The sequence below is a fragment of the Hemiscyllium ocellatum genome, chromosome 8, assembly GCF_020745735.1.
Source record: "Hemiscyllium ocellatum isolate sHemOce1 chromosome 8, sHemOce1.pat.X.cur, whole genome shotgun sequence".
Taxonomy (NCBI): Eukaryota; Metazoa; Chordata; class Chondrichthyes; order Orectolobiformes; family Hemiscylliidae; genus Hemiscyllium; species Hemiscyllium ocellatum.
The window spans coordinates 90,517,201-90,544,085 of NC_083408.1; the positions used below are offsets into that span (position 1 = coordinate 90,517,201).

The window sequence follows — 26,885 nt, forward strand, 5'->3', positions numbered from 1 at the left end:
AGTTGTAGTGGGTTTGGAAGGTGCTGTCTGAGGATCGAAGTAAGCTTCTGCAGCGCACTGTATAGATAGTATACACTGCTCCCACTGAGTGTTGATGGTGGAGGCAGTGGATGCTTGTGGTTCAGTGCCAAACAAGCGTGCTGCTTTGTCTTGGATGGTGTCAAGCTTCTCGAGAGTTGTTGGAGCTGCACCCATCCAGGCAAGTGGGGAGTATTCCATCACACTCCTGACTTGCATCTTCTTGTTGGTGAATCAGAATCCCGTCAGTGTGGAAACAGGCCATTTGGCTCAATGAACTTCACATCAACCCTCTGAAGCATAACCCACCCAGACCCATTCCACTACTATTTACATTTTCCCTGACTAGTTAACCTACACATCCCTGAACACTATGGGCAATTTAGCATGACCAGTTCACCTAATCAGCACATCTTTGGACTGTGGGAGGAAACAAGAGCACCGAGAGGAAACCCAGGCAGTCACAGGGAGAATGTGTAAACTGCACACAGGCAGTCGCCTGATACTAGAATTGAACACAGGTCCCTGGAACTGTGAGGGATGCCAGCCTCTGAAGAGTTATTTCAAGTAAGATAATAATAGCTTTAAACACCAAGTGAATGAATTATAGATGTTGTTCGGTAGGAACTTCAGTACTCGTAGACAGGATGACAGCTGCCTGAGTGCTTTCAGGCAAGTTTGTAGAAGCCTGATCCCTCATTGTGGCAATAAGGCATTAGGTCTGGCTGTGCTGCAATGGAAGCTGAAACATAATGATGGAGAAAGAACAGCCCTTATTTGTGTAGCACCTTTAGTGACGAAAAAAATCTCAAAATACTTTACATTGAATGGGTTTTCTTGTCTCACCTAAGTGTAATCGCTGTTGTGATGCAGGAAATGCAAGACCCATTTTGCAGACTGACACACCAGCAGTGTGGTGATGGCGAGATAATCAATTTGTTGTGATGTTGATTGAGGGATAGATATTGGCCAGGTTTTGGGGACACCTTGCCTGCTTTGCTTTGAAGGAGTGCCATGGAATGTTTTCCATCTCCCCCAGCAGGCAGCTGGGGTCTTATCCAAAAGGCAGCCCCGCTGACTGAGCAACGGTTCCACAGTACAGCACTGAAATGTCAGCCTCAGGTTGTGGGCTCCGTGAGTGGGACCTTCTGACTCAGAGGCAGGAGAACAAGCAACTGAGCTATTGCTGAAACCCAGTGAGTCATTGTATCATGATTGATCCCGCATGCGTTCTCATGCATAACCTCTTTCAGGTTGATGCCAGAATCTTCCATTCTCCTTGACAATGACCTACTGGGCTTTCACTCTCAGGCTACTTCCATCAAAGCCCTCTGCAGCAGATGATCTTGCCATCTGAGGGGACTGATACATCTTCCCACATTGTAGCTGCAGCCCATTGAAGACTCGTGACACCATAATCCCAGTTCTGTTCCTCTGCAAACAACAGGAAGTGTCTGAGCCGATGGTTGTCGGTGTGAGACCAACTGGCTATGTTTTGTTATGACCAACCTCCTGCTCTCTGAGACTTCACACCTCACTGCCACTGCCTGACCCGGTTCCAAATCAGAAAGGAAGGCACAGGGTCAGACTCTGCTGTGGGGAAGTAGAAAATTGTAAGCAGTCCACAGATACACCACCTCCAGCTTGTAGCTGATAGGATTGTGGGCAGAGGTGGGGAGTAGGACATAAGAGGGTGGATCAGATAAGAACTTTTCACTGCCCTTGATGGCTTCATCCTTAGTCACAGATACACCAATGGGTGGAATGGTTGCTCAGTGGTTAGTACTGCTGCCTCACAGTGCTAGGGACCCTGGTTCAATCCACCCTTGGGGTGACTATCTGTGTGGAGTTTGCACATTCTCCCCGTGTCTACATGGGTTTCCTCCAGGCAATTCAGTTTCCTCCCACAGCCCAAAGATGTGCAGGTTAGGTGGATTGGTCATGCTAAATTGCCCATTGTGTCCAGGAGTGTGCAGGCTCGTTGGATTAGCCATGGGGAATGCATGGTTGTAGAGTGCATAGGAGCATGTGGGTCTGGGTGGGATGCGGTTTGGAGGGTCAGTGTGGACTCAATGGACCAAATGGTCTGATTCTACATGGAGGGAATGTAATGATTCCCAGCAGTGTTTCCTCCACAGAGGCAGACATGCAACAGTACCTGTCCTCCGTTAGTGAAATTCCACTGCCTTCAATTTGTCCTGCAAAAGAAAGGGAGGTGTGCCAGTGAGTTTTATGCAGTGTGGTTAGGTGAAGTGCATGCCATGACCAAATAGCTGTGAGATATCTATGCTAAATTGGTAAGAGTTAAATAAGAATAGGACGGAGGTATGAGTTGTGTTTGATCAAGATTATTGATATACTGGTGAACAGCATATAGTAAGCAATGCATCAGCCCAAGGTAGGAATTGAACCAGGATCCCTTGTGCTGGGAGGTAGCAGTACCAAATACTGAGCCAATGTGTCTCTCAATGGTCTGTCTGTTGCGTGCCTGTAATTAAGGCTGAAGCCTTCAAGGGCAGTGGAAAGTTCCAATCTGATTCACTCTCTACAGTTGCTGGGCTGAACTACACAACTCCGATAAGGTCAGTAAACCTGTGGCACTTCCTCCAGTTCCATGTGGTTCATCTGTTGGTGTTGATAATGACAGTCAGCCGCTTCTACTGTCTTCTTCGTGCATTTCTGGCATTGTCTTGGAAAACCAAGGTGCAGATTTGTTAACTTGTTGAACTGTTTCTCCCTAATCTCTAGCTCCTCTTTCATGATTTCTGATCCCAGCTACAACTAGACTATGCTAAATTCTTAAAAGGTGCAGGTTAATGATGCAGGCTAGCTTTAAGTGATGCTGACCTCAGACAGCCTTGCATCTCCTGCTGAGATCTGGCGCCATTCATCTGCATCATCCAGATAATTAGCAGGCAGCAGGAAGTTTGCTTTCTGTCTGCATTACTTTGAATGCAGCTTAATCATAGATTTTTGACTCTTACTCCTGAATTTGGTAGACGAGCAGTAATTGGACATTTGGAATGCCTTCATACAGGAGACTGTCTGGGTACAGAGTAGATGTACTCCCATGAGAAGGAAAGACTTGCAAAGTTAATGCTGCCAAAGGACAAAAGTTAGAGGTTGAAATGGGGCAGAGAAAAGATTGTAAATGCATAGTAGGAAAGAACCAAGATGATTGGAGAAAGAAGTGTAGAGGACATCTAAAACAAAAGAGAGTCAGAAGCCAAAGAGATTATGAAAATAGATTATAAAAGAAAACACAAAAGCCTTTTATAAACACAAATAGTGAATGGGGAGTCAAAGGGAGGGTTTAGCTGATTATGGACTGAAGACTGTTTTAATGCAGGCACGGCTAAGGCACTAAATAATTAATTAGCAGTTGTCTCCATTAGAGAAGAGGATGCTGCAATGTAGTTTGGTCACTGACGTGGTACTTGAAGATTGGCAGTACTCAAAAATAGAATGATCACTTAAATCCAGATTCTAGGTTCCCAGAGGAAATACGGAGGCCTCTGGAGAGTCTCTGGCCACAATCCTCTCAGTGGATATGGGGTTCGTATCATCAGCTATGGAGAATTACACACCTCTGTTTGAAAAATGCTGGATATGGAATTGACAGACCACAAAATTAGCCTAATGTTGGTGATGAGGAAATATGTAGAGATAATGATCATGGATGAAATGAATTGGCACGAGGAAATGGATGGGTTAATAAACGAAATGTAGCATAGATTTGATAAAGCCAAATTTTGACAAATGTGATTGAGTTATAAATTAGGAGCAGAAGTAGGCCATTCATCCCCACAAGTCTGCTGGGATTTCAATAAGTAAATGCCTGATCTGACTGTGGCCTCAACTTCACTACCTGCCTACCCTCAATAACCTTCGACTCTGTGGTTTCTGATGAATACAAGCATTTCTCTCCCGTCATTCCCTCCTGCCATCTCGTTCAGTGCAGTGTCCAAAACATTTGAAACCCACTCTTCTCCTGTGTTGTAGTATTTTTGAAAGGTTTCCAGCACACATTCTTGCACAACTGTTAGTGCATACTGCAGCCTCAATATGTCTATCCTTTAAGTTGTGCGAATCATTCACAATTTTGCCTGCCATGCACTCATCCAAGTAACTATGGGATTGGCTAGACACTAAAATCATTGAAATCAGCAGGTGGCACATAATCATGTACTACCAGGTGTTAACCAATGGACACAAAATACCCTACATCAAAGTCCATGCCCTGTGTTTAGACCCTATTCTTGAATTCTCCCCTTAGTTTAAATAGACCAAATTGTGTTCCCCACTTTGTTATACCTGCAAATTCTTCTTTGAAAGCAACACTGAGCAATCTGTTTCAGTTTACAGAAAAATAGGTGTTAGCTGCAATTGTCATGCTCCATTTCTAGTCCAGTGATGCAGAGCTCTTTCAAATGGAACCACTCATGCACAACTCAGCACTTGACAGATGGATATTGTTTTCTCGTAATTATGCTGTACATCTGATCTTTTTGGAGTTATGTTCACTGATATACACATCAATATACACATGAAATGGATGGTGACTTGGGTAGATTTTCCAATACTTAGCTTTCTGGGTTTTTTTAACCAGTTCAGCTTGATTTAAGTACTGACTGATCAGTCTATTTGTGCCTTCTTATTTCTTATCACCCAATTACTACAATTTAGCATAATTCATTCCTATTTCCAGAGATTCATGGTGAGGAAAGATTGCTCCCTCTCAAACATGGTACTTTCAGTGAATTTTCCCGGACTTGGTGGAATGCCTAATATTCAAGATTACTCAATAAAAGAAGATAAAACGAGTGAGTATTCTTTTTCTATCTGTTCAGGTTGCTTGCGATGATAATGACAAATAACTAGATCTTTTTATCATGTTGCAAGATCTGGTCACTGGAACAGCTAAATAACCACAAACACTTTACATTTCAGCACAGTGAACTAATTATAGTACATTCAAGAAATAGTACTCTACTTGTTGTATTTCTTGTGTTATCAACAAGTAACAGATTATGGAGCATGGATTGTTTTGCTGATCTACTTAAGAGCTCAGACTGCAAGTAGCAGTAATGGATAACTGTGTATGTATCCATCTCTATCTTGCAGCTGCTGGACCGCACTTAGTACTTGGTCATGTGGTTTCATCTTGCTCCTTGACTCATTCACATATCTAGCTCTTAAAGTAACACAATTCTGAAATCAATAACATTATCACCCTTTTTTTCCACAAGATAAAACTAAGAATGAAAAATGTGTACATTGGAGTAGTTTCAAAACAGAAGTAATAATTGAAACATTGAAGAATAAGGAATCAATTTTGCAATCATTCTGGATCTTGTGATTGTATAACCTTCCAGAGATTGAAACTGCACACTTTGGTGTTCTCATTTTGTAGATATGTAGGAATTGTGCATGTTATTAATGTGTTAGTTGCTGTCTTCATGGGTCTTCCTCACCTTCATTATCCAAGCACATTTTGTGTGGTTTATGCAGAAGTGGAGCATTGTACAATTCACTGAGTTGGTTTTCCTACGTTTGCAATGTTGTTTCATTGTTGTTCAAACTTTGGGTAACTCTGCAAGTGGCCATGCTCTCTGTGTGGGATGTGAATCTCTGACCTTGATGGGCCAAAGGGCTTTTATATGTGTTGTATACCACTATGACGATGAGCTGTACCTATGCACAGACTGGGCAGAACTGCACATCGGTCATGCACCATCTTAATTCCCTCTTGTTTTTAAATAAGCCTGAAAATATGGTAAGGTGATGACTTGGCTGTGTCTGTCTAACTTGTCTTTCAAACACAATCTCTGCTAGTGACAATTAGTCCCTGTGCTGTTGTGTAGCTGTTTTAGTACCAATTAAGTAACAGGCATCAAATCATGTCCCTGCACTTTTACTAGAATTTTTGCAGGCTGGACATGCATTTGTCAATGGTTTGTGCTGAATCAGTTCTAGTGATTTGTGATCTGTTTCCATGTGATCTGTCTACTGAACGTGTATTGAATCTTGTGACATTGAATACTAGAGCAATGTTTCAGATTCTAGAGTCATAGTCACAGAGACGTACAGCATGGAAACAGACCCTCCAGTCCAACTGCTCCATGCCAATCAGATATTCCAATCCAACCTAGTCCCACCTGCCAGCACCTGGCCCATATTTCTCCAAACCCTTCCTATTTATATACCCATTCAGATGCCTTGTAAATGTTGCAATTGTACCAGCCTCCACCACTTCTTCTGGCAGCTCATTCCATATATGCACCACCCTCTGTGTGAAAACGTTACCCCTTAGGTCTTTTTACATCATTCCCCTCTCATCCTAAGCCTATGCCCTCTAGTTCTGGACTCCCCCACGTCAGGGAAAATACTTTGTCTATTTGTCCTGTCCATGCCCCTCATGATACGTTGAAAGAATAGGATTGTGTTTGCAATAGACCGTTGAATCCAAATGCAATTAATTTGCTGTCTTGCATGCTGCATGCTCCTTGACCTTTCTGGGAAGCATTGACTTCCAGGATCATCTTTTACTTTCCATAATAGTGATGTAGGATACAAGTTCACACATAATTGTTATGGTACAGAAGGAAGCCTTTGAGCCTTTTTGTCTGCACTGACCATCTGAAGGAGCATCGTGACTCTGTGCCATTCTGCTGCCTTTTCACATTACTGTGAATGTTCTTTCCATTTAAATAACTGTTTAATGTCCTCTTGCATACTTCAGTTGAACCTATCTTCACCATAATTCCAAGCAGTGCATTCTGAACCCTAACTATGTGCTCTGTGAAAAATGTTTTCATAGGTCACATTTGCTTCTTTTGCAGATTACCTTATACTTGCACCCTTTCAATCACAATTCTTTTGTGAGTGGGAATGGTTTCTCCTGATCTAATCTGACTAGACCGTCATAACTTTGAAAACTTCTGTCAAATCTTCTCTTTACCTTTTCTCCGTCACGGAAAACAGTTACAACCTCTCCAATCTATCATAACTGAAGTTTCTCGTCCCTGAATCCATTCTTGTAAATCTCTTCTGCACTCTCTCCAGCTCATGTACATTTTTACTAAAATATGGCACCTAGAACTGTGCAGAATACTCCAGCTGACATTATTTCACACTGTCTGTAACGAAATTCATCTGCCACTTATCCAGACATTTCAGCAATTTATCAATATCCTTTTAAACATCTACATTGTCTTCCTCATTGTTGACAATGCTTCTGAGTTTTGTATCATCTGTAAACTTGTGTCTCCAGCACACCAAGATCTTTTTCCTGGGGAAATTCACCATAAGCCTTTCTCCGGTTTGAAAGATATTTATTAAACAATACTTTTTGTTTCATATCCCTCAGCCAATCTTTGTTGCTACTGTCTCCTTCATTCCATGACCAATAACTTTCCTAAATATCTGTTGTATGGCAATATGTTGAATACCTTTTGGAAATCTATATCCAACACATCAACAGCCTTCCCTCATCAGGTTTCTCTGTTACTTCTTCAAAATACTCCAACAAATTAGTTAAATTTAATTTTCTCCTTAAAATTCCACGCTGGCTTTCCCTAATTAACCCATATTTTTCCATTTTGACCATTAATGTTATCAGAGTAGTTGTTTCAAGAAGTTTCCCCACCAGTGTAAGTTAAACTGTCTGGTCTGCATTTGCTGGGCTTATCCTTAGTGTTTTTGAACAAAAGTGTTACTTTGTATTTTTCCAGTCCTCTGGCACTACCCTGAGTCGAAGGAAGATTGAAAGGAAATTACCATTGCTTCTGCAATTTCCACTCTCACTTCCTTCAATTGGAATTATCATATCCTTCCTTGGAAGTATTGCGTCTGGTTACACTGTCTTTTCAAATTAAATACTGACAGTTTATTCAATATTTTCTTTCTATCAATTTTAAATCTTTCTTGTGACTGTGTTTCCTCCTTTGACATCAAGGTCTAGGTAACATCTCCTTCCTACAGAAAGAAAAATGCAAAGTAGGCATGTAAGACCTCCGTAACACCCTTATCTCCTTGTGTTAAATCCTCTTTTTTGGTCACTAATTGGCCTATTACAAGATTTGTGCAGTTTATATGCCTATAGAAAAGATTTCCCTTTATGTACATTGCTAGTTTTTTTCACAAACTGCATTGTCTACTTTTTTTCCACCAACCTATGGAGCCATTTAATTATTCTTATTCTGCATCATCCTTTGTTCTTTTCCACCATCATCCTCAATACAATGATCACTGTGCCGTAAATGCTCCGCACTGATACTTGCTCTGTTTGTCCTATCCTAATTCCCAAGATGCTGTTCTAGCAGTGCCTTTTTTTTGTTGGACCAGAAACATTCTTCTGAATGTCCAAAATTTTTATGAACACAATTTGCCTTCTGCCTTTTTGGCTATCACTTTGAGTATATATTCCAATGTAATTTAAGTCCTGGTTATTACTAATCGATGATGTTTTACATCCCTGATGGTGCTCTCTAGACTACCCTGAGTGGTGTAATTACACCCGTTATGTCTGTAGGTCTAATCAAATCCACTCTGTCTTTGAATCCCCAGGGGCATTCTCTTTTTGTAGCACTATACTTTTCTCTTAACCAATCTGCCACACACCTTTTTGTTTCCTTTCCTATTTTCTGTGAACCCCATGTAACAATTTTTAATACTCACTCCTGTCTTTCATTGTCTCTACTATTGCCACAACATCATAATTCCGCTTGGAAATTTGTACCTACATCTTGGATTCACTACATGCAAGGTAGCTCTGAAATAAAATCTGTCTTCCTTCCTTTATTGTACTTCCATGTATTAATTTAATATTCCCTATTCTATCAATCTCTGAGTGGCTCTGCATCATTATATTTTTTAATATTCCCCCCCCCCCCCCTCACTCACTCCTTCACATTACAAGCATAATGTTCCTTGTTTTATACTTACTGGTAGACATCCTCTTGCATTACTTACAATAAGTCAGCTGGGTGGCATGGAGGCACAGGAGTTAGCACTGCTGTCTCTGAGTGCCAGGGACCTGGATTTGATTCCTTCCTTGGGCAACTGTCCATGTGGAGTTTGCATGTTCTCCCTGTGTTTGCATGGATTTCCTCCAGGTGCTCCAGTTTCCTCCTACAGTCCCAAGACATGCAGGTTAGGTTCTTTGGCTGTGCTAAATTATCCGTAGTGTCCAGGGATGTACAGGCTAGGTGGACTAACCATGTGAAAGGCAAGGTTATAGGGTATGGGAATGGGCCTAGATGTGGACTCAATGGGCCAAATGGCCTACTTCCACACTGGAATAGGGGATCTACAATAGGTTGCTTTATGATTATCAAAACATACAAAGTAGTATGTGATTTTTCAGCAGTTGAGGTTAATGCTTGGTAACCTAAGGTATCCTGAGGAAATTGTTGGGAAGTAGAAAAATTAAAGCTTGAGAAAGCTCGAAAGGTCACATTTGGAAGTATACAAAGCCGTATTTAATTTATTGTTCATTTCAATTGATATAATGAAATATCAAGCTTTTACTGGGAAACCTCCTAATCATCTGGTACTCTAGCTGCCCTGAGGAGATGTTGGCTCAACAATGATTCCCCACATCCTCAATGTAACAAAAGCTGGGTTTCATTGACCTCTTAACCAAGGTCACACACAGTATCAGTTCCACTCAGGCATCAAACCTTTTTTTAAAGAAGTGGGAAACAAAATGATCACTGAGGAGTGATAGGTCCAGAAGAAGAGGGATTATAGGTGGGAAACCTAGAAGTTCGGATGTTCTGAATATCCTGTACCTTTTAACAGCAGGGTGTCTTTTAAATATTTTCCTATCGAATTCCTGCCTGACATTGAGCATGTTTTGAAAAGCAGACTGCTTGCTCAATGAGAAAGTCAGTATCAGAATGACATTTAGGAGCAGTAGAGAGAGAGCAACATTGATGTCATGCTTCTTTTTTGTTTTTTGTTTGTTCCTGGGACATGGCAATGAAGTAAAAGACCAATAATTATTCCCAATCTCTAATTGCCCTTGCATGTGTGGCAGAAAACCTTGAACACCTGTGTGCCATCTGTGTAGGTATTCCCAGAGCGTGTCAGGCAGAGAATACCATGACATAATGACATGAAGTAACAGTGATATGTTTCAAAGTTGAAGTAACTTGGAAGATAACTTGTAGTATTAGTGTTCCCATGCACTTGCTGATCTTGTCCCTCCATGTGATATAGATCACAGACTTGGAAGGTGCTGTTGATGGAGTCTTAGTTCCTGTCCAGTTTGCAATGCATCTTGTGGGTGGTACACATTGAATGCACAGTTTGTTGCTTGTGGAAGAAATGAATGCTTAAGGTTTGACTGCTGATGAAGTAGGCTGTTTTGTCTTCGGCAGATATCAGGCTTTTTGAATTTATTGAATTCATCCAGGCTAATGTAGAATATCCCATCACATTCCTAACTTGTGCCTTGTAGGTGTTGGATAGAATTTAAGATTTCAGGAGGTGAGCTGCTCACTACTGGTGACTTAGTCTCTTGACCTGTGACTGGACTAGTTAAGTTACTAGTCAATTTTAACTCCCGGGATGTTGATAGTGGGGAAATTCTGTAATGACTGAAATGTTAAAGTGTGATTTATCCCTTATGGATTAGCCTGGGACATTGGCTGTAAGGAACGATTCATGAAAGTGCCAGGTTGTTGCATGACTCATCTCGGAAGCAGTTCCAAATTTGGCACAAGTCCCAAGAAGTTGGTTAAGAAGCCTTTGCAGGGTTAACCAGGGAGAGTGTGTCTTCAACATTGCCTGCGCTGATACAAGCGGGAAAGGTGTCGGTTTAGCTCAGTTGGCTGGATAGCATAGGTTCTAATACTGAGTGAAGCCAATGGCAGGGGTTCAATTCCTATGTCTATTGGAGGTTAGTATGACAGATTCTCATTCCTAACATCTTGCCTGAGACATGGTGACACTAAAGCTAAATTACTAGTCATCATTCTCTAATAAGACTCTGGTAACTTTATCCTTACCAGCTGGTTGATCCAGTTTTACTCCCACTTCATCTTTCCACAGAGTTTTGATGTAACTGGTTAAGTAATCTATTTAAGAGGGAAGTTAAAAGTCTGTGACATTACTGTGGGTCTAGAGTCGCAGAGGCCAGAATGAGTAAGAATACCAGATTTCGTTCTGCAAAGCAGAATAGGCAACCAGATAGGTTTTTACGAACATCCAGTACTTTCATGACTACTAGCGTTTTATTCAAAGTTTAAAATTGAACTTACTATATTTACTTGTGCAAAAGTCCAATTTCTGAAACACAAGTCTCTCCTAACCCCCACATGACATCAGGTGGCATTGACTGGGCTTGCAGTTTCAGGGCTGCCTCTGGGTCAGGGTAAGGGTAGGAAAGGAAAGGGTCATGCCATTCTATATATCATACAGATAGCTCTCTGCCCTAAACTATGGTGTACGAAACATTAAAGACATTTAGCCAAAAGCCAGAAGTTGACTTTCATAGTGATAAACCATTTCTTAGGTACATATGATAGTTTCCTTAGCTACCATTATGGGATTTGAACTGGTGGCCATAGCTTTTCTGCAGCAACACTGGTCCCACTGGCTGATAATTCAGGGCTGAGCTTGTCTCCACCAGGTCAGGAAGCCATGATTGTACTTGATGGTTGTCGAAGAATTAATTGACTAAGGTTGTCCCCATTTGGGAGGATGTCCCACTTCCAAGAATTGCCTGGCCCCAGGGATTGGCATTGGAGGCCAGGTTATGAGGCAAGTGGGGCAACCCATGGCAAGAGATGGAAGGGATGTCTGTAACCAGGAGGCAGGGTGGGGCCTGGAGTGGTGGTTAGGCCTGTTTGATATGAATTGCTCAGTGGCCTTTGCTGTTTTCTCCCTTCCACCATGCCACGCCTCCTGTAAGTCTTCCCTCTGCCGTTGTCCTGAACTCCCATCTGCCTTAGTTCCTGTCCAGTCTGCCATCATGCCCTCTCTGAGCTCGTCTTGCATAGAGTCAGAGAAGTATAGTACAGAAACAGACACTTTGGTCCAACTCATCCATGCCAACCAGTTATCCTAACTTAATCTAGTCCCATCTGCCATCACTAGGCCCATATCCCTCCAAACCCTTCCTATTCATATACCCATCTAGATACCTTTTAAATGTTGTAATTGTACAAGCCTGTACCACTTCCTCTGGTAATTCATTCCATACGAGCACCATGCTCTGCGAGAAAATGTTACCACTTAGGTCCCTTTTAAATTTTTCCCCTCTCACCCTAAACCTATGCCCTCTAGATCTGGAATCCTCCACTCCAGGGAAAATACTTCATCAATTTACCACATCCCATGCCCCTCATGATTTTCTCAGCCTCTACAAGGTCACCCCTCAGCCTCTAACGCCCTGCGGAAAACAGCTCCAGCCTATTCAGCTTCTCCCTGTAGCTCAAATCCTCCAACCCTGGCAGCATCCTTATAAATCTTTTCTGAATCCTTTAAAGTTTCACAACATCTGTCTTGCATTGGAGACAGTACAGGAAAGGTTCACTAACTTGGTCCTTGAATGACAGAGCTGTCCGATGAGAACATTTAATGGGTGGCACGGTGGCACAGTGGTTAGCACTGTGGCCTCACAGCACCTGAGACCTGGGTTCAATTCCTGCCTCAGGTGACTGACTGTGTGGAGTTTATGCATTCTCTGCGAGGGTTTCCTGTGGGTGCTCCTGTTTCCTCCCACAGTCCAAAAACATGCGAATTGGCCTTGCTAAATTTCCTGTAGTGTTAGGTGAAGGGTAAATGTAGGGGGGTGGGTTATGTGTCGGTGTGGACTTCTTGGGCCGAAGGGCCTGTTTCCACACGGTAGGTAATCTAATCTATATTCTCTGGAGTTTCGAGAAATGAGAAGTGATTATTAAAAAAGTACAGGTGCACAATTCTTTACCCAAAATGCTCAGGACTAACTGGTTTTCGGAATTCAGACTTTTTCAAATTTTAGAATAAGTGACAGCTTAATGGGGAAATTTTTAAAAATCTTACCATCAGCAGATGCACTGTGAGTACTACAGGCCCTAACACAGGATTGAGGCCTGCCAGTGCTGGGCCACGGATCCACACGTCACATCGGAGTAACATGCATCGAGTGGTTATGGAGTTGGGTTAACTGTTTGCATGCCAAACAGCATTGTTGATGAGAAAAAAACTTCACGAAAAATCCTACGGATTTCAGAGTTTTTCAGATTTTGGGATTTCGGATAAAGGGTTGTCTACCTGTATAAGATTTTGAAGGTATTTGGTTGTGTAGATTGTGGAGAATTGTTTATTCTGATCAGGGAATCTAAAACAATAGAGGCACATTTTTAGGATAAGAAACCAATCATTTAGGACAGAGATGAGGAGAAATGACTTCAGTCAAAGGATTGCAAATCTTTGGAATTTCCACCCTAGTGGTTTGTGGGTGCTCTGCTCCTGCCTATACACAGGGGAGGATAGGTTCACTGAATTGACTGATTTAAAATGCAGAGCGATGCCATGATATACTTCCTACACTAGCGGAGGTCCTGCCTTCTCAATCTTGCCCTTCACCTGAGGTATGATGACCCTTAGGCTAAACTCACCACCAGTTACCTCTCTCTAATGAGAGAACAGCCCTCTGGGGCTATGGCATCTTACCTTATATTCAAGACTGAGAGAGATGGAGTTTTGGTCGCTCAGTGAGTCAAGTGATATGCAGAGTAGTCAGGACAGTCAAAGCCCAAAATCAGTGATGATCATATTAAATGGTATAGGTGGTTTTGGGACCCATGTGTTCTCCCATTGTTCTTATTCATTATATTCTTGTTCTTGTTCTTTCTCTAGTTTCCCATTCCTGTGACTCTATTCACAATAAATTGCTGACTTCCACCCAACACCCTCTCCATTTCACCAATATTGTTAACCAATATTAATGATGATCCTCCCTACGTAGGCGCTGTCCCTTTATCCTTCACATCTGAGATTGTTATCACCTTCTCCAAAACATTTCCATGACGCCATTGTCTTTGCAAATACCACCCAACTCCAAACTCCTTTTTCTCTCCAAATCCTCAGAAGTTTTCTTACCTACCAAATCTGTGCCCATCTTTCTGGTTTGTATCTTTCCAGATTTTATTCTCTGCCTCAGTGTTAAACAGCTCTTATCAAAGTCATGAATGGAATCCTATGCACCAAAGACAAAGTTAATTGTCTTTCCACATTCTTCACTAACTCACTGCATCCTTTGTCACAGTTAACTACACCATCCTCCTGCAATACCTGTTCACTATTGTCCAACTGGGTGAGTGTGCTCTCACTTGGTCCAATTGTATGTATTGAATCATAACCAGAGTATCAGTTGCAATAACTTCTCCATCTACATTTTTTCCATCAGGAAAAGGACATGTCCTTGAATCCCCTCCAATTTCCCAAGCACATGCTGCATCTCGGCAACAACAAGTGTGCCAATTTTTGATGATACTAATTAATACAGAATCTGTGTGATGGATCTTTCCAGCTCCATGGGGGCAGGGTTGTTGGCAGGGGTCCAGGAAAATTGTGGGGCAGCTGATTCAGAATCGCTGCCTCCACGATGGAATTGGCAATTAAAGCCCTAGTGGGCATAGATATTTTTCTATCCGTGGAGTGCCCCTGGGAAATGGCCCCTGTGGTATTATTTCAATTTCAGCTGAGTCAAGAAGCAGAAAGCAAGATAGTATGAAAATAGCTCGACTTGATGTGAGGGGCCTTGACTGAGTGTAGGGATGAGAGGATTTGGAACATTTTCCTCGATAGTGCTGGCATGAAACACAATCATGTGCTCATCCACGGTTCCAGATTTCACACCACATCTGTATGTTGCTTGATGTTGGCATTGGAGTTGTGGTCAATAATCTGTTGAATTTATGCCCTGTTCCCCATTACATTCGAATATACAGAAATAGATCAAACTGAACTGCACTATGTAGCATGTGTCTTTTATTTATTATTTGGTTCCAGTTTTCCATAACATGCGCTAGCATTACTGAATTTATTGCTTCTATTGTAAACAGTTAGGTTCCAGTAGTAAAGATTGCTCTTATCCCGCAATGTTCAACTGAGGTGTGATCATCGCAGGTATCTGCAGCAGATTTTGCTGGCAGCAGCCACAAGGCATTAATTCTGAGACATCACCCATTGCTGAATTAGGAATAAAGTGTTGAATGTAATGGGAATGAGAAGTGGCCTAACGTGTCCCTGTGCTTGGTGATAAAGGGAAAGGATTGGTTAAAGATGCGGGAAGGCGGTGGATATTCAGGAGAGGCATGGTTGTATTGCACGTGTTACTGATAGAGAGAACCTTTTGCTACTTTTTTTAGATTAGTTACATTGTAGAAACAGGCCCTTTAGGCCCAACAAGTCCACACCGACCTGCCGAAGTGCAACCCACCCCGACCCATTCTCCTACATTTACCCCTTCACCTAACACTACGGTAATTTAATATGGCCAATTCACCTAACCTGCACAATTTTGGACTGAGGGAAGAAACCGGAGCACCCAAAGGAAACCCACACAGACACTGGGAGAATGTGCAAACTCCACACAGACAGTCGCCCGAGGCGGGAATTGATCCTGGGACTCTGGTGTGTGAGGCAGCAGTGCTTACCACTGTGTCACCGTGCCACCCATCTAAATCTTGAAGGTCCTGAACTGAAACTGAATCCTGATGTATCTCACTGTCGCTCCATGCCTAATGCCCTGCCTGTTTGTGGCTCCTCCTCCCACAAGTCAGAAATAAAAAGCTGCAGCTAACCTGGAAAATTGTCCAGAATTTCTTTCAAAGTTGTTTCTTGGTGCAGCCAGTATGTGCACAACACGATTAACCAATCACAAAATGGTAATGTTTGGATCATTCTGTATTTTTTTGGTGGTGTTAGGTTGTTAAATAAATGTTGGTGAGGGAACTTCTCTTTTTTTAAACATTGTGGGCATCGCTGTCATCTGGGCCAGCCAATCCCTAAATGCCCAGATGACAGTTAGGAGTCATGGAGTCATATTAGGATTCATGCTGTGGGTCTGGAGTCACATGTAGGCCAGACGAGACCGGATGGAGTTTCCTTCCCTCAAGGGCATTCATAAACCAGATGGGTTTTACCTGACAGTGGTCCTCATTAGAGGTGTAATTCCAGATTGTTTTTTTTTTATTGAATTCAAATCCCATCATTTCCTATGGCAGGATTCAAACTCAGGCCCCAGAACATTACCTGGATCTCTTGGATTAACAGTCTAGTGATAATACCACTAGGTATTGCCTCCCCATAATGCTATTATTCCATCTAATAAAGTGTTCAGAGAGGGAGGAGTTGTGTGGATATCTCAACCAAAGAAAAGCACTGTTAATACTTCGGTGTTGTGATGATCTGTCAACCAGATAAGAGTAGTATAATGAATCAAGTCACAAGAAAGGGTTAGTACAGTCAGCCAAGTGAGCTCCATGTGTTCGGAGGTATTTCCAGTCTATTAACAAAATCGCAATGTGGGCATAATTCACCTTTTGCAATAGGAATTATCAGCTAATTGGTCTTGATTTTGTTGCTGCCAAGTCAAGAATTATAAAAGCTATTATATAAAATGACAAATCACTGAAGAAAACAGAACAAAAGTGCAAAAGAATAACTCCGTTAACTTCCTTAAAAAATAAAACTTATACTTAGTTCGACTCTCAATGACCACTGCTGAGTTACCATGACGACAAATACGGATGTTCTAACAGTGTGAAAACCACAGTACAACACAGTGATGTGGGTGCAGGTCTTACAGAAAAAAATTGTTCAGAAAGTTGTGTTTTACAAAATGTAGATTAAGCGTACTTGAAGTTTCTTTTCTGTGTGGGTTCCGCTGATGCCACCAACAGTTTTATTTCTCCTTTCTATTTATTCTTCACTACATCCCTGGGAAATGGTCTTGCATGAGAATTGACTTTTTCCAAGCTGTGTCAGCATATATCCTGTAAATTAGTCGCCAAACTGTGACATTTGTAAACCACATGCCAAAACACTTGCTGACAAATAGTTTCACATGGACTGAGCTTTCGTGAGTTCAGCAAAAGCTGATAATAGAATGGGCTCTCTTTTGGGAACAACTCGTTCACATAATATTGAGACTAGGAGGACACTAAAATAGAGAGACATGGCTATCAATTATAATGCAACTTAACGTTTGGCCTGATTCTGCAGCAGACTAATGTGAGACTTACTCGAGTAGGGCCAGTTTCACTTCAGTTAGTATCGCAACATTAATCCAGACTCTGGTTTCCAGCATCTGCAATCATTGTTTTTACCTCGTTGATTTTAACCCTACTGCGAATCCTCTTGCAAGGATGCCTGCCTTAAAGAAGTTTTCCTCCTCTCTCTACAAGAATCTCAGGGAGTCCCTCTCCCATTGCAACTCCCAGGTCATTTCCTCTGCCCTGAAGCTCTTCAACCATGTTCTGCAACAGACTCGCTACTTTCTCCCCACCCCCACCCCCCTCTAGTTTATCTCTCCACGCTTCAGGCTCCCTGCCTTTTTTCCTGATGAAGGGCTTTTGCCCGAACCGTCGATTTCGCTGCTCCTTGGATGCTGCCTGAACTGCTGTGCTCTTCCAGCACCACTAATCCAGAATCTGGTTTCCAGCATCTGCAGTCATTGTTTTTACCTCGTTGATTGCAACATTTAAGTCCAGTGTGATGTCAAAGCTGAGTTACAAATTATTCAGGTATTTTTGAAGTATTGGAGACATTGGGAACTTTTAAACCTACTCTACCTCAACATAAATGTATTTTCCAAATGTTAGGTTATATACTGTCCACTTTGGGTGTTAATTGACTTCTTAGGTTTGTAATAAGGCTGTCTGAAATTTCATGTTCATTTCTAGCTGGAACACTCTCCTCCCTGTCCTATTGATTCAAACTTTGCACATGGCATCAAAAGCACACGGGAATCATATTGAAAGGAATGAATGCCTGAAATAAATTAGTGCCCTCTGCTCCTGTCAATAGTGGCACCCAGAGCCAAGATGGTAGTTGTCTATGGTTCAGTAGCATATGTGAGCTGCCACAGTAATTGTCAGAGACAACTCCAATGATAGGCCTAGAAGCTTTCAGAACTGTCAGCCAAGGCTCCAGTATTCAGGGGGCCACTGCTGCATTCATGGATTGGACCACTTGGTCCATGTTGCACAGAACAATCCATGCTCTCCTCAGCTCATTGACTGAGTAGGGTCAAATAGAACAAAGGGAAAAAGAGAATAAGGCATCCAGTGGGTGAGTGAATGCAAGCGGTGAGGGGAATCTATTGAGTAGTGAGGCTAGCAGTAGTGGAGCTATGCATTGGGTAAGAGAGCACTATTACCTTGACAATTCTGAGGTAAATGAACTGGCATTTCAGCGTAAGCTCCTGACATTCACTCCCTGTTCCATTTTTTCCCACTGCCAGCGGAGTTGAAATGTGAAGGGATTCCTGTCCCCATCTTTGGCAACATCTGGATAGCAACCCAAAGGTAGCATTCCTGAAACCATGGGCAAAATCTGCAGTTCTGGCAAATTTTCCGCTCCATTCAAATGTAGCTGTTCTTCTATAACCAAAGGGGTGGGCACATTCCTTTTAAGAGGTATCCACTGCATTTAAGTGACGTTGGAGAGATTCAATATGCTTCCTGTCACCACCCAGCCACTAATCCAAGAATAGAAGTACAGTCAATGAAGACTACAACTATCTTATCTCGTGCTTTAAGCCAGAACTGCTAACTGCACATTGAAATACTGGTCCAAAGCATCTCTGGGCTGTTGGTGCCAGCACATACCTGATTCTGAGACTGCTTGCTCCTGATCACAAAGGTTCTTAACTCTTTTTGTACTGTAACACTCCTAATAGTTTATCAAATATATCTCTCTAGTCTAAGACCTATTTCTTTACATGCTCACTCTCAAATTGGGCCTTCTCTCTTACAGGCCTCAGAGTTATATGATCAATTATGGCATTATGATTTACATAAGTCTTATTAACCACACAGGTATGACTTTGATTCCTAATGTTTTGCAAAGCTTCAGTCAGACAGCATACAAGCACAGTTCAACCTTGCTGCAATACAAACTTGCAGCCACCGAACACAAGCCAGAATTACATTGTAAATCTGCTGTTAAGACCAGTGATGCCAATTTAATTCCATTGGCTGGCTGGCTGGTTCAAAAAGAGTGATACCAGCATCCTGGACTGGCTAAGGTCACCGTGAAGGACCAACCTTCTCAACTTTAGCCCTTGCCTGAGGCATAGTAACCCTCAATTTAAACTTACAAATCAATGAGAGACTAGCCCTATGGTCCTCTCAGATGAGGGGCGAAAGTGAGGACTGCAGATGGTGGAGATTAGAGTCGAGAGTGGGGTGCTGGAAAAGCACAGCAGGTCAGGCAGCATCCAAGGAGCAGGAAAATCGATGTTTCGGGCAAAAGCCCTTCATCAGGAACAGCATTCCTGATTCAGTCAGGAATTGCTCTCGATTCCTGACTTCACTCTGACTTCAGTCAGCATTCACTCTTGACTCCTCTCAGATGATGACAACTTTACCTGTGTTAACACATGTCTGTCAAAGTTGAATTCTCTAAATTCACATCTCTTACATTTAATTGAAGAGGGTCTGTAAATACATTTGAAAATTATTACTTTTTTGTGCATGCAAATGAACAGCTTCAGTCTTTTGAAAGTACCTCCCAATCTTTGGATGCAAGCTAAACATATACTCAGAAGACCGCTCCAGTAGGTAATAGGCATTTTAATTTAGGAGTCTTAATCTGAATTCGACAGTTGTTTTACTTCAATTTTTTTAGATTAGTAGATGTTTGTTTCTTTGCTTGGGAGATTTAATAGACTTTGTTCCGTTTTTAGTTAAATTCTTTCCATTACATTTTCCAGGGTAAGTTACATCAAGCCAAGCTGCTGCTACGATCATCTGATCAAGGCAGGGGTGAGGGCTTTGTGAAGATGAAGGGATTTGAGAGTTTAAGCTTATAATTTGGAAGAGCCTTTCAGTCTGTTTTCCTGGATATATCAGGATTTTTTTTCACTGCCAGTCCATTCACTCCTCTCAGACATGCAGAGTCATGGCATCACTGGAGCCAGGAAAGATTTTCAGATGGTTATTATCATAGTAAAACAGTAGTGGGAAAGGGTGGAATTATTGAGAGTCAGGCATTATCTTAAATTATAAAAGCAGTAGCCAGAATATACTTCATAACCTTATGGACTTCAGATTGAGTTCAACAAATTCAGATTATAAACTCACTCCCATTCCTTCCATTTATTTTAGCTTTACTTGATGCAATGTCTGTAACCATGTTCTCTCTTCCCTCTCCCCACAGAAAGACCATCTGTACCTTCCAGTCTGGCAGTTGTGTTCTGCCATTCTCACATTCCTATCACTTACTCTGAACCATGATCATCCTACACACACGCACATGCACACACAGAATCAATGCAGCCCCTTCCACACATCATGTCAGGTCTGAACATCATGTCAGGTCCGATGAAGAGTCATCTAGACTCAAAACATTAGCTTGTTCCCTCTCCACAGATGATGCCTGACCTGCTGTGGTTTCCAGCATTTTTCGTTGTGCAAACCAGATACAGCAGCAGGCATACTGAAAAATGGGGCATCAACCTGGTCAAGCTACAAAGTAAGACTACTTGCGTGCCAAGCTGCATATGAAACAAATGATAGACAAACCTCGGTGATCCTACAGTCATTGGGTCATATCTAAGTTCTTTATTCCTGCCACATCTCATAGTGAATGGTAGTGGACAATTAAACAACTCATTGGAGGAGGAAGCTCCACAAATATCTCAATCCTGTATGAGGGAAAAGCCCAGCACGTCAGTGTAAATGATAAGGCTAAAGCATTCACAACAATCTTCATTCAGAAGTGCTGAGTGGATGATCCATCTTGGCCTCTTCCAGTGGGCCCCAGCATCACAGATACCAATCTTTGGCCAATTCAATTCACTCCATATGATAGCAAGAAGCAGTTGGAGATACCGAATACTGCAAAGGGCACTGACAACATTCTGGCAATTGTAAGAAGGTTTGTGCTCCAGAACTTGTATCTCCCCCAGCCAAGTTGTTCCAGTACAGCTACAACACTGGATCTATCCAACAATGTGGGAAATTGCACAGGTGTGTCCTATACACGAAGCAGGTCAAATCCAATCCATTCCCATCAATGGTGTCACTGGGAATCAAGGGAAAACTCTCTGTTGGTTAGAGTCATACCTGGCACAAAGGGAAATGTTTATGGTTTTTGGAGGTCAGTCATCTCAGTTCCAAGACTTCTCGCCAGGAGTACCCCTTGTAGTGTCCTATGTCCAACCATCTACAGCTGCTTCATCAATGACCTTCCCTCTATAAGGGCAGAAGTGGGGAAGCTTGCCAATGATTGCATAATGATCAGCACCATTCACAACACCTCAGATGCTGAAGCAGTCCATGTTCAAATGCAGCAAGATCTGGAGAATATCCAAACTTGGGCGGTCAAAGATAATGGTTGATGGGTAATAAATGTTGACCCAGCCAGCAATGCCCACATCTCATGAATAAATAAAAAAAGCCTTAACTCCCTTCCTCCCTACACCAGTAGGATGTATCAGCATGGTGAAAGAAGAGTTTATATACCACGGGGACAATTAGATATCTACGTGATCTTTTACATATGACATGCAACCACACTACTCTGCCTGTGCTATGCCTTCAAATACTATTGAATTGACCACGGCTTATAACATCTACTGAACAGGATACTTTTGCATAACCACAGGTAGATATTTGCAGCATTTGCAACGTTATTCATTGGGGACTCAATAGTTAGAGGGTCAGGTAGAAGGTTTGTTGGGAACAAAAGAGACTCAAAAGTTGGTGTGTTGCCTCCCTGGTGCAAGGGTCTGTGATGTCTCAGATCATGTCTTTGGGATCCTGAAGGGAGATGGTGACCAGCCCCAAGTTGTAGTCCACATAGGTTAAAAACTACAGAGGTATAAAGAGGGATAGGATATAAGGCAGGATTTCCGGGACCTAGGGTGGAAGCTAAAAGCGAGAACAAACAGAGTTATTATCTATGATTTGTTACCCGTGCCACGTGATAACAACATAAGGAACAGGGAGCAATATCAGCTGAACATGTGGCTGCAGGGATGGTGCAGGAGGGAGGGTTTCAGGTTAATGGATAATTGGGGCTCATTCTGTGGAAGTTTGGACCTCTACAAACAGGATGGCCGTCACTTGGACCAGGGGGTTCTAATATCCTGGGTTGGAAATTTACTGGTGCTGTTCGGGTGGGTTTAAACTAGCTCAGCAGGGGGATGGGAACTTGTGGTAGTTCCAGAATGCAGGGCTATGAGAGTAGGGAGGACATAGACAGGTTTCACAGTCACAGGAGTGTGCTGGCAGACAGCAAGCTGCTTTGAAGTGTGTCTGCATCAACGCCAGGAATATCCGGAATAAGGTAAGTGAGCTCGCAGCATGGATAGGTACTTTGATGTTGTGACCATTTATGAGACATGAGCGGAGGAAGGTCAGGAATGGATGTTGCATGTTCCAGGGTTGAGATCTTTCATTAAGATCAGGGAAGGTGGCAAAAGAGGGGGTGATGTGACTTCGTTAGTCAAGGACGGTATAACAATGGCTGAAAGAACGTTTGAAGAGGACTCGTCTACTGAGGTGGTATGGGCTGAGGTTAGAAATGAGAGGAGAGGTCAGTTTTTTATACGCCTCCGCAAAGTTTCAGGGATGTGAAGGAGAGGATTGGCAAATCGATTCTGGGTATGAGTGAAAGGAGCAGGGTGGTCATTATGAGAGACTTTAACTTCCCCAACATTGACTGGAAATGCTATAACTCAAGTACGTTGAATGGATCAGTTTTTATCCAATGTGTGCAGGAGGGTTTTTCTGACACAGTATGTCAAAGGACAGACAAGAGGGGAGGCCACACTGGATCTGGTGCTTGGTAATGAATTTAGTGGTAGGTGAGCACTTTGGAGAGAGTGACCATAATTCGGTTATGTTTAGTTTAACGATGGAAAGGAATACGTACATGCCACAAGGCAAGAGTTATAAATGGGGGAAGGGCAATTAATATGCAATTAGGCAAGATTTTAGAGGCCTAGAATGGGGCAGCAAAATGCAGGGGATGGGGTCAATCGAAATGTGGAGCTGGTTTAAGGAACAGATATTGTGTGTCTTTGATAGGAATGTCCCTGTCAGGCAGGGAGCAAGTGATAAGGTAAGGGAACGTGGTTTACAAAAAAAATTGTATCTCTTGTTAAGCGGAAGAGGGAAGCTTATTACTTTTGAGATGAGGTGGTTCAAATGAGGTAATGGAGAGTTAAAGAGGAGCTAGAAAGGATTTAAAGAGAGAGTTAAGAAAAGCAAGGAGGGGACATGAGCAGTCTTTAGCAGGTAGAATAAAGGAGAACCCTAAAGCTTTCTATAGGTATGCGAGGAATAAAAGGATGACTAGGGTAGGTATAGGGTCAGTCAAAGACCAAAGTGAAAAGTTGTGTGTGGACCCTGTGGAGATTGAAGATGTGCTGAACGAATATCTCTCAGCTATTTTCACTCAGGAAAAGAAAAACATTGTTAAGGAGAAGACTGAGATACGGGCTATTAGACTTAAAAGGATTGAGGTTAGTAATGAGGAGAAGGAGTGAAAGTAGATAAGTTCCCTGGGCTAGTTGGGATTTTTCCAAGAATTCTCTGGGAAGGAGGAGATGGCCGAGCCTTTGGCCTTGATCTTTGAGTCATCATTGTCTACAGGTTTAGTACCAGAGGACTGGAGGATTGCAAATGTTGTGCCCTTGTTCAAAAGGACAGCAGAGATGACCCAGGTAATTATAGACCAGTGAACCTGTTGTAGGAAAAGTTTTGGAAAGGATTATAAGAGATAGGATTTATAATCATCTAGCAAGCAACAATTTGATTGGAAATAGTCCACATAGATTCGTCAAGAGCGGTCCTGTCTCACAAACCTCTCATAAACCAAACATGTGGATGAGAGTAGGGCAGTTGGCGTAGTGTACATGGACTCCAGTAAAGCCTTTGACAAGATTGCACATGGTAAGCTTTTGGAGAAAATGCAGAGTCATGTGATTGAAGGTGATTTAGCAGTTTGGTTTAGAAACTGGCTTTCTGTAAGAAGGCATCGAGTTGTGGTTGAAGGAAAGTATTCAGCCTGGAGTCCGGTTACTGGTGGTATGCCTCAAGAATCTGTTTTGGGACCATAGCTGTTTCTCATTTCTATAAATGACTTGGACGCAGGCATAGGTGGATGGGTTAGTAAGCTTGCAAATGATACTAAAGTCGGTGGAGTAGTGGACAGTGTGGTCAAATGTTATGGGCTGCAGGGAGACTTTGCTAAACTGCAGAATTGAGCTGAAAGGTGGCAAATGGAGTTTAATGCAGATAAATGTGAGGTGATTCACTTATTCTTGGGAAGAATAACAGGAAGACAGAATATTTGGTCAATGGAAAAATACTTGGTAATACAGATGTGCAGAGGGATCTTCGTGTTCATATACATAGATTTCTGAAAGTTGCCACCCAGGTTCATAGTGCTGTTAAGAAGGCACATGGTGTGTTAAGTTTTTTTGGCAGAGGGATTGAGTTCCGCTGCCACAATGTCATGCTGCAACTGTACAAAACACCAGTGTGGCCTCACTTGGAGTATTGTGTGCAGTTCTGGTCGCTCCATTACAGGAAGGATTGGAAAAGGTGCCGAGGAGATCTGCCAGGATGTTGCCTGGTCTGGAGAGAAGGTCTTATGAGGAAAGGCTGAGGGACTTGGGTCTGTTCTCCTTGGAGAGAAGACGGCTAAGAGGGGATTTGATAGAGACATACAAGATGATCAGAGGATTAGATAGGGTGGACAGTGAGAGTCTTTTTCCTTGGATGATGATGTCAGCTTGTATGAGGGGGCATAACTACAAGTTGAGGGGTGATAGATTTAAGATAGGTGTCAAAAATAGGTTCTTTATTCAGAGAGTGGTAAGGGCGAGGAATGCCCTGCCTGCCAATGTAGTTAACTCAGCCACATTAGGGGCATTTAAACAGTCCTTGGATAAGCACATGGATGATGATGGCATAGTGTAGGGGGATGGGCTTAGATTAGTTCACAAGTCAGTGCAACATCAAGGGCCGAAGGGTCTTTTCTGTGCTGTATTGTTCTGTGTTCTATGTTCTATTAACCGGATAGAATTCAAGCATAAATTTGTCATGCTGTTTTGCACAAGGCTAACCCAGTTTATAAGTTTAGAAATTGGACCTAGATAGTAGAACACTAGAACCACAGCATCTTGGCAACCTGGGAACTAAAGACCAGTGAGCCTAATATCTGTGGTGGGTAAGTTACTTGAGGAGATTCTGAAGTATTTCCATTTGGAAAGACAGGGTTTGATTAGGAGTCGTCAGCATGGCTTTGTGCGTTGGGTATTATGCCTCACAGATTTATCAGAATTCTTTGATGAAGTGACCAGGAGGGTTGATGAAGGCAGAGCAGTAGACGTAGTCCATATGGATTTCAGGAGGGCATTTGATAAGGTTCCACATGTTAGGCTGCTGTGGAAGGTTAGATTGTATGGAATCCAGAGGAAGCTGAAAATTGCATACATAACTGGTTTGATGGGAAGAAGCAGAGGGTGATAGTGTAAGGATGCTTGTTGGGCTGGAGTGCCTCAGGGGTCAATGCTGGGTACATCGCATTTGCTATCTATATCAATGATTTAGATAAGAATACACAAGGCATGATTAGTAAGTTTACAGATGACACTAAAATCGGTGGTCTGGTAGACAGAGAGGAAGGTTGTCAGGAATTACAGCGGGATCTTGATCAGCTGGGGAAGTGGGCTAAGAAATGGCAAATGCAAATGGAGTTTAATATAGGTAAGTGTGGGTGTTACATTGTGGAAAGTCAAATCAAGGTAGGAGTTCCATGGTGAATGGTAGGGCCTTAAGGAGTTTAGTGGAACAGAGGGACCTGGGAGTTCAGGTGCATAGTTCTCTGAAAGTGAGTCACAGGTCGACAGGGCAGTGAAGAAGTCCTTTGGCACACTGGCCTTCATTTAATAAAGAAGTTGGGAAGTTATGTTGCAGTTGTACAGGACATTGATGGGATTGCATTTAAAGTATTGTGTTCATTTTTGGTCACCTTGCTATAGGAAGGTTGTTATTAAACTAGAAAGAGTGCAGAAGATATTTGCAAGGATGTTGCCAGGACTCAAGGGACTGGGTTATTGGGAGAGGTTGGACAAGCTAGGACTTTTTTCTTTAGAACATAGATGACTGAAGGGGTATCTTATAAAAGTGTATAAGATCATGAGAGGCATGGTTAGGGTGAATGCACTCAAGTCTTTTTCCCAAGGATGGGGAATCAAGGACTGGAGGGCATCAGTTTAAGGTTAGAGGGGAAAGAATAAAAGGGAACCTGAGGGGCAACTTTTTTACACAGAGGCTGGTACGCATATGGAATAAGCTGCCAGTGGAATTGGTTGAGGTGGCTACATTAACAACATTTAAAAGGCATTTGGCCAAATACATGGCTAGAAAGGTTTAGTAGAATATGGGCTAAATGCAAGGAAATGCTGTTAGCATAGATGGACATTTTGGTTAGCATGGACCAGTTTGGACCGAGAGGCCTGTCTTTGTGAGAAAGGACTCTATAGTTCTACCTTATGGAGTTGCTGGTTTCTCTAAACTCCAGGGTCGAGTTGATGTGTAACATGAAGTGTACTCTCAGGCAATGTGAAGAGCAAGCATGTAGCAGCAATCAAAAAGTGGCCGATGAGGCTTCATCCCTTGGCAATG

The 26,885-nt window shown here is 42.4% G+C and overlaps 1 protein-coding gene across 1 annotated transcript in view; it reads left to right on the forward strand.

Moving 5' to 3' along the window:
* The window catches only part of rin3 (Ras and Rab interactor 3), a 110,102-nt gene that overhangs the window by 21,963 nt on the left and 61,254 nt on the right, over positions 1-26,885 (forward strand). Inside the window, exon 3 of the mRNA XM_060829351.1 lies at positions 4,727-4,841. Within this exon, the coding sequence (XP_060685334.1) occupies positions 4,727-4,841 (115 nt within the window). The remainder of the gene's footprint in view (positions 1-4,726; positions 4,842-26,885) is intronic.